Here is a 7,398-nt window from a genome sequence, read left to right on the forward strand (position 1 = left end):
CCCCTATTTATATTATGTATAAAGCAATCATCACCACATACATGACGGAGCATTTTCTTTGTGGATCGGATTACTTTGTATATAATGATTACAGTGATTATGTCTTTCCAATACTTGACGGAGTACATCTTTTCCTCTTCGTGGAGTTACTTTGCATATATAATGATTACGTGCACTGATTCTTCTTTGATCTAGCCACCACCACAGAAGAACCATTCCTGGCCCAGTAATATCTATTTACTACTACAAAATTGGACATATTTGATAAAAAAGGTATATTAGGGCTTGTCGAGAGAAAAGTAGTATTACAGTATCACGAGGTTGTCATCAAGATGCTTAATTGAGCGGCTGGCATAAACACTTTTGATGTGTTATTAAGAGGGTTTTGTTTTCTAAACACAATACATAAATATGCACGCGCACTCGTCCATATAAACGGACACATGCATATCTTATCGATACGAGTACCTTTGAGTGACTGAGCCGGTAGTTTCTAAGATTGACGAAATTGTCACGGACACCTTGTAGTTCGCAGACAAGTGTAGAACACGTCATACCACTGAAAGAATAGCGTCAGAATGTCTGAAATAAATTCAGAAAGTAAATATGCGAGCATTTATTATGCCAAGTGTAGAACTTGAAACGGGGTTGGTTGGTTCCACCACAAGTAACCTAATAATCTGAATTGTGCTTATGGGTTAGTGGTCTTTACACTACTTGTATGCCAAAAGATTAAAATATCTATGGTCCATGCCAAAAAGAAATCCTAAACTAAGATGATTAAATGTATGCTTAGTCGGATGATAATTTTAAGCTTAATCAAATCACATGCTGCACTTTTCATGCACCAAATATTGAGGCACTAAGTGCATCTTAGCTTAGGGATATCTAGTGCCTTGTAGCGGTGTTACTAACAGCTAACTCTTCAGATCTGTTGGCAAATAATATCACTCCATACAGAAAGGACCGAAAATTCAATGCTCAATTGAAGCAGGGATAATAGGGATCCATTTGAGTTATGAAGGTAATAGAGCCGACAGACTACTTCCAGCTGACATTTGATCAAAGCATGAGCCTTTTGTGGACGGTGAAATGCCATCGGAATTCATTAAAAATTGGGACCATGCTTGCACTTGGTCTTTTAAGTGTGGAAGTCAACTAATTTTTGGGATTTTTTTATTTCTTAGTTTAAAATTTGTAACATAATGGTGCATACAGTTTGTAGTACGTACACGACCACACAATTAATTTGAAGAATCAACATACCCGTTCACCGACATTAAAATGGCATTTTTTTAGTTTAGGTAGGGCATCCGCAAACACATGACATGAGAGGCTGACTGTTGAAGAGAGAGAGAGAGTAGTAGTAGTACTTAGGTGTTACGGCATACACATTGCTTTTTTTAAGAAACACGGTGCAGATGTAGACGCTCATCATCTACATTCACACTAATTTATGTGACATACACACGCCCAATCCTATCCCTATGAGCACCTTTGAAAGGTTGACCTGGCATATCTTGACTCTTGAGGTTGACGAAGTCTTCCAAGCACCTCGTAGTTGATGGGCACACCATACCACTGAAAGAATTGTGTTGAAGAGAGCCTGAAACAAATTCAAGAAATATGCGAGTATCCGTGTCAAGTCTAGGACTTAGGGGGTGTTTGTTTCCACGGACTTTTTGTGTAGGGACTAGAAAAAGTCCCTCTTAGAGACTTTTTTACCAAACGGGAGGGACTTTTTAGGGACTAAACTAGGCATTTGAGACTAAATGAAGAAGACTCTTAAGAAGAGTCTTTTTGGGGACTTTTTGGGACTTTTCTAACAATGCCCCTCCATGCATCCATTGGCCCGCCACCCCCATGGTGTTATTTGATTGTTATTTTTCTATATACTAGGGGCAACATGGTCATCTAATAACCTCTAGGAAGGGACTAGGGACTTTTTAGTTTTTGGAAACAAACAGGGAGGGACTTTTTAGTTGGGACTAGAAAAAGTCCTAGGACTTATAAACCAAACAGGGCCTTAAACTCAGGTGGGTTGGCTCCACCACAAGAAAGCTAACCATCTAAAGCTGGCTTAATTTGCTTCTTAATTTTAATAGTCGACTTTGTTGCCATTATAAGTCACGACATTAATTTAACGCTACCTCTTTATCTAGAGTCAATGTAAGGCATACCTATGCCGTGAGTTATTATTCACAATTTTAGATGACCTAGTGATCAAACACCGATCCTACCTTTGTGGATGCCTTTAGAAATAGATGATCTAACTTTCTTAAGTCTGCATCATCATCCAAGAGTCCTTGTGCATTCTGTTAAAATTGCATTTTGAATAAAAAATCTAGGATTAAAAACTAGAGTTATTTTTTTTTGCACTTTAAGTAAATTAAACGAAATTGGTTATTGAGGGAGAGGGGGAGGGGTTATTCGGTTTTCGGACCTTGGAGTTCTTTTCTTAGACAATGGAAGGATCAACTATGTGGCCTTCATACCTCACGATGCTTCAATATATTAGTTCTTCTAAGTTTCTTCCTTTTTGGGTTTCTTTTAGCAACTATTTCAAAGCTTACGTGAAAATGACTGCTGAAGTTCGTAGGAACCTTTTTTGGCCAAGTGTATTTGGCATTAACTTGATACTTATCAATTGTTAATCATCAAAATAAGGTAGCTTAAATTTATGAAAACTAAGGCACCGAGAATTGACAAACATGTAAGTTGTATCAACCAAGCTCAGTTCTAATAATGTTACAAGAATACGAAAAAATTATAGAGAAATATTGATTATGACTGAAGATAGAAATCTAGTATTACTCTATTTATGTGGTTGTTTTGGGATATCGTGGTTGGTTTTGCATTATAGGCGTGTTTGGTTGACATAATAAATTTGGTTTCTTTAGGTCTTCCTTGTTGGGTTTTCTTTTTAGAAACAAGGCCGAGGTCCAGCATACTCAACGACGCCCTTACAAACCCATAAGCCCCTACAACACACACAACAACACAAACAGGAAAAGATGAAAAAACTGACCGCAAAATTGTAGCATTCGCATGGCATATAAGCTCTAACTAGGAAACATGCCCGAGCGTTGCAATGGGAGAAAAAAAATATTATGTGTTGCGGGGCTCAAGTCTCGTGTTAGAGACACTGTCATGGTTTATCCCACAGGTGTGTGGCATAGTCAAGTGGTCGGAGAGCCGAAGTCCTTCATGAGGTTTTTGAAGAATAGAGAAAGTAGAAACTTATCCATAAATAAAATAATTTGGAAGAGCAAATCGCAAACAATACTAAACGGAAAGGTGTTACCTACCCATGTCTTTCTCGTGTACTTCGTCCGCAGAGTGACTGCTACTAACGCTACATATGGACAACGATGTGTCGTTGACGCGTCGCGCATCGACTGTTTTCTGTTTTCTCGTCGCTTGTTGAGGATTGGTGTCGTAGGGTCTAGCGCGTCCTTTCAGTATTTGTCTAGATGCAAAGCCGGCACAAAAATGCGCCCGATTTGGGTTATACAGACATGAGCCGAACACTTTTTGGGTTTGCTCTTGGTCATGGATCATCTTCATTTCGCTTCAAACGAACACAGAAGGACCAAATAGAGTCACCCGTTGGCCTTATTGCATGGTTTTTTTTTTTTTTTGAGTAGTTCAGGAAAAACTCCCCACCGCTTGTGATTATTCTCTCAAAACCCGAGGGGACGCCAGAAACACAAGATTTTACCGGGGCAGCTTCGCAGGCAGATTGCGACACGTCCAGGGCGGCTGAGCAGCAAGGACCGTCTCGACCGTTCCGGCGCAGGCCGATGACCAACAGCAACCCAAACGGAGGAGCTCTAGGCACACCCAGAAAATAGGTTGTCACCGTTATATAATAAACGTCTCCATCTTAGCGTCGATGATTTATTATACATTTTTATGAAGCAGGATCAGCAATGTTTGGAGATAATTTATATTCGTTGGACATGCGTGCGTAGGTTCGGACAAAATACGTGTACACGTCCGCATACTCGTGGAGGAAGTAACGTGTTCGGAGAACAAAGGTATATATGTACACGTCGGCGTACTCCTGAAGGAATCAGTCCTGCCTGTGTGCCACACGTCCATCGTGGACGCACTATGCAGCCTATCTTATCCTCGTTCTCGTTTCTACTGCCTCTTTCCCCTTCTTCACAAAGCAAATTCATCTGCTCTAAAGCCCTCCACTATGTAGGGCAAAACTGATGCCAAATTCACTTTTTAAACATTTGGCACCGATGCTCTACATAGCCCAGCCGATGCCAAATTAAAATTTCAGGGCATTGATTCCTCTACTTGCTTCGACGCCACATTTCGTTGAGGCAATAAACTAAACAGCCACTGTACTTTTGCATGCGAGGCACCACCGGCGCAACATTGCTTTGAGCTGATATATTACTAGTTTATACGTAGGTGGGCCAGAGGTGGATGGGTGCCAAATCCTTCACGTTGTGGTGCCGGTGCTAAACTTTTTACATTTGGCATCGAAGTGTATGTGGCAAACTTTTTAAATTTCTGGCACCGAACACATAGTGGAGGGCCTAAAACCGCGCCGGGGAGCTCCTCTGCGCCCCGAGCAGCCTATCCTTTCTCTCAACTTTCCCTTCCCCTCCTCCATCTTCTTCTTCTCTCTCTCTCTCTAGGGGGCGTCGTCATGGACAACGCAACACCTAGCCTTGGATCTGGCCGCCTCGGGCCACTTCTCCGTCTTGATCCTCCGCCACCGCCTCGCCTGATCTGCTCCACCCCGCCACTGGATCCATGCTGGAGCAGCCAGATCCGCCCGCCCAGATCGCCAAGCGCCGCCTCCTACCTCGCTTGCCATCGGGAGGACGACGACCGAGACAGGCGCTCTTTCGTCCGCAGCGTGGGCCACGCACCTGCCTCAGCCCAGCTCTCCGCGAAGCCGTCTTCCATCTCTCTGCCCTGCTCAGAGTAGGAGGAGGATGACCGAGATGAGCGCCCGTTCGTCCGCCGCATGCGCCACGCAGCTTCCTCGGCCCAGCTATCCACGAAGTCGTTGTCCATCCCTCTGCCCTGCTCTGCAGGCCACCCCCGTCGCTCTTGTCACAGGTCTTCAGGCAGTCATTGAGCTTCGGTTGGCCGCTGGTGTCTGTCTTTTTGGTTCCTTTCCCGCTTGTACCAGCTGTTTCTTTGTGTCTCTCTGCTCCCGAGGCGCGAGATGTGGCGGATCATGTCGATCTCGTACAGATTCGGCACGGCACGGCGGAGCGAGTGCGCGGAGCCGGGGGCGGGGGCGGGGGCGCGGCGGCGAGCAGGGGGCGGGGGCGCGGCGGCAGAGAAAATCCTTGCGTTCGTGTAAGGCTTGTAGGAAACGGGTTTTTTCACTTATGTTGGGCTACGGTGGACTGCGGGTCAATTCGGGTAAACTTTAGGGTTTTCCATGCAAAAGTGCCTGACGACCTCCACGTTTCGTTCATACGTCATGTTTCCTTGGTTTGCACAAATATATGTTTCCTCCAAAGGACGGAAAAAAATTAAAAATAGCGTATAGCAAAATCCTTAAGACGGGACGAAACAAAGCGGAACCAAATCAAGAATACCTATTCCCTTTAATAGTAGGTATAGATATAGATATAGATATAGATATAGATGTAGATGTAGATAATACCCCGCAAAAAAGTAGCAGCTCTTTTGCTAAAATTTGTCCTTTTTAAAGGATTTGCGCCGTGGAACTTGAGGTCTTTGGTGCATACAAGTACTTTTTGTTAGAGAGTGGTTAACTAAAGGAATAATCCAGGGAGGTGGCTTGCCGCCGGAGAAAGCCCATGTGTCATCAAATTGTTGAGGCTTGTAACCAAACATGCCCTATCTGTCCTATATATACCCACTCGGGCGCTAGGGACGGCCACACACACTGTACTAACCGAGTACTAACATACTCCTTGCTAGAAAATGGCCTCCCTCTCTTCGCTCTTGCTTGCGTCGGTTTTCCTCCTTGCTGGCTCAGCCTTCTTCTACCGCTACGATACAGGCAGCGGCAACAAGACTAGCGCCACAACCACCACACACCTCCACTTTTACATGCACGACGACTACACTGGACCACGCCCCACCGCGATGCGCGTCGTGTCCGGGCGGGCTATATCCACCGGCGACGACGCTACAGCGCTGAAGACGGCGCCGCGGCAGTTCGGCGACATCGTGGTGCTCAACAACGCGCTGACGGTGGGGCCCAGCGGCGGCAGCGCGCGGGTGGGCACGGCGCAGGGCTGGGCCGTCCGCGTGTCGGAGGGCGGCATCGTATCGGACCTGACGCTGCACCTGGTCCTCGAGGCCGGCGAGCACCGCGGCAGCTCGCTGACGGCGAGGGGCCGCATCGACATGGACGCGACGGTGCGGGAGTCGGTCCTCATCGGCGGAACCGGCCGGTTCCGGTACGCGCGGGGCTACATGCTCACCAAGAACTACGACTACAGCCTCGCCACCGGCGGCGTCGTCGAGATCGACGTCTACGTGCAGGACGACTAGCTTGGCGCGTCGCCCGTCACCGTCAGCGCGATTTGACGGGTTACTTGTAATTGCTTGTATATTTTTCACTGCCTTCGTATTTGACGCCGCATGCCCGCGTGGCCTCATGTGCTACAGTAATCACGTTGCTACTTTTTCCGTTGCTACAGTAGCGCGTTGCCCGCCGGTGCGTGCTTTCACGTGTTAATCTGTTTGGCAAATAAACCCCTTTAATATGTACTATCAATGATGGGAGGAGCCGTCTCAAGAGTCACATGAAAAGATTTATAAGAAAAAAAGTTACATGAAAGGTTCTATTCCATGCCATCAGCCGATGAAGAAGGAAAATAAATTATACATTTCTTTTAGAAAAGGAGGATTACCCCAGCCTCTGCATCTAGACAACACATGTCGCTACTCCTATCCACTTGATGCCGATAATCTGAGCCTAATACTAAACAGAATCGCACCAAAACCTAACATCTAAAGCCGAAGGGCCCAACCAGGCCACATACTAGATACACTCTCATGTGTCGTTGTCGTCGTCTTCCACCAATCCATCTTCAGAGCAGAAACTAACGCACTGACATTGTCAGGCCTCTCTGCCATCGACGCCACCATGACGTCAGACAGCGTCCTCTTTCGGCGCGAGTCCATTTCGTGCATCGAACGCCCAGTCTCCGCTACGCCACGCCACCAAGATCTGTCGCCATCAATGTGTAAGATGAAGCACCGCTCCACCAAAGAAGCCGTCCAATGGTCCCTCGAGCCCATGTACACCTCCAAGAATGGCGCCCCAAAGGTGGAAACGACACCAAAGCTTTGCCGCCATCCGATCTACTGATTTAGAGTTTTCCCCGGAGGTAGCAGATAGATGTCTGGAGCTTCTCCACGACGATGCCTTCAAGAACG

General features: G+C 46.2%; 1 protein-coding gene across 1 annotated transcript; it reads left to right on the forward strand.

Moving 5' to 3' along the window:
- The first annotated feature begins 5,874 nt into the window (after nt 1-5,874).
- LOC123094603 (dirigent protein 1) lies at nt 5,875-6,760 on the forward strand. The gene has a single exon (XM_044516578.1). It carries the CDS (start codon nt 5,932-5,934, stop codon nt 6,505-6,507), a length of 576 nt encoding a protein of 191 aa, XP_044372513.1. The 5' UTR covers nt 5,875-5,931; the 3' UTR covers nt 6,508-6,760.
- The last annotated feature ends 638 nt before the right edge of the window (nt 6,761-7,398 follow it).

The sequence above is a fragment of the Triticum aestivum genome, chromosome 4B (assembly GCF_018294505.1).
Source record: "Triticum aestivum cultivar Chinese Spring chromosome 4B, IWGSC CS RefSeq v2.1, whole genome shotgun sequence".
Taxonomy (NCBI): Eukaryota; Viridiplantae; Streptophyta; class Magnoliopsida; order Poales; family Poaceae; genus Triticum; species Triticum aestivum.

Bases quoted from the DNA above. Each gene is read 5' to 3' on its own strand.
- LOC123094603 (XM_044516578.1), top strand. From the start codon at position 5,932: ATGGCCTCCCTCTCTTCGCTCTTGCTTGCGTCGGTTTTCCTCCTTGCT.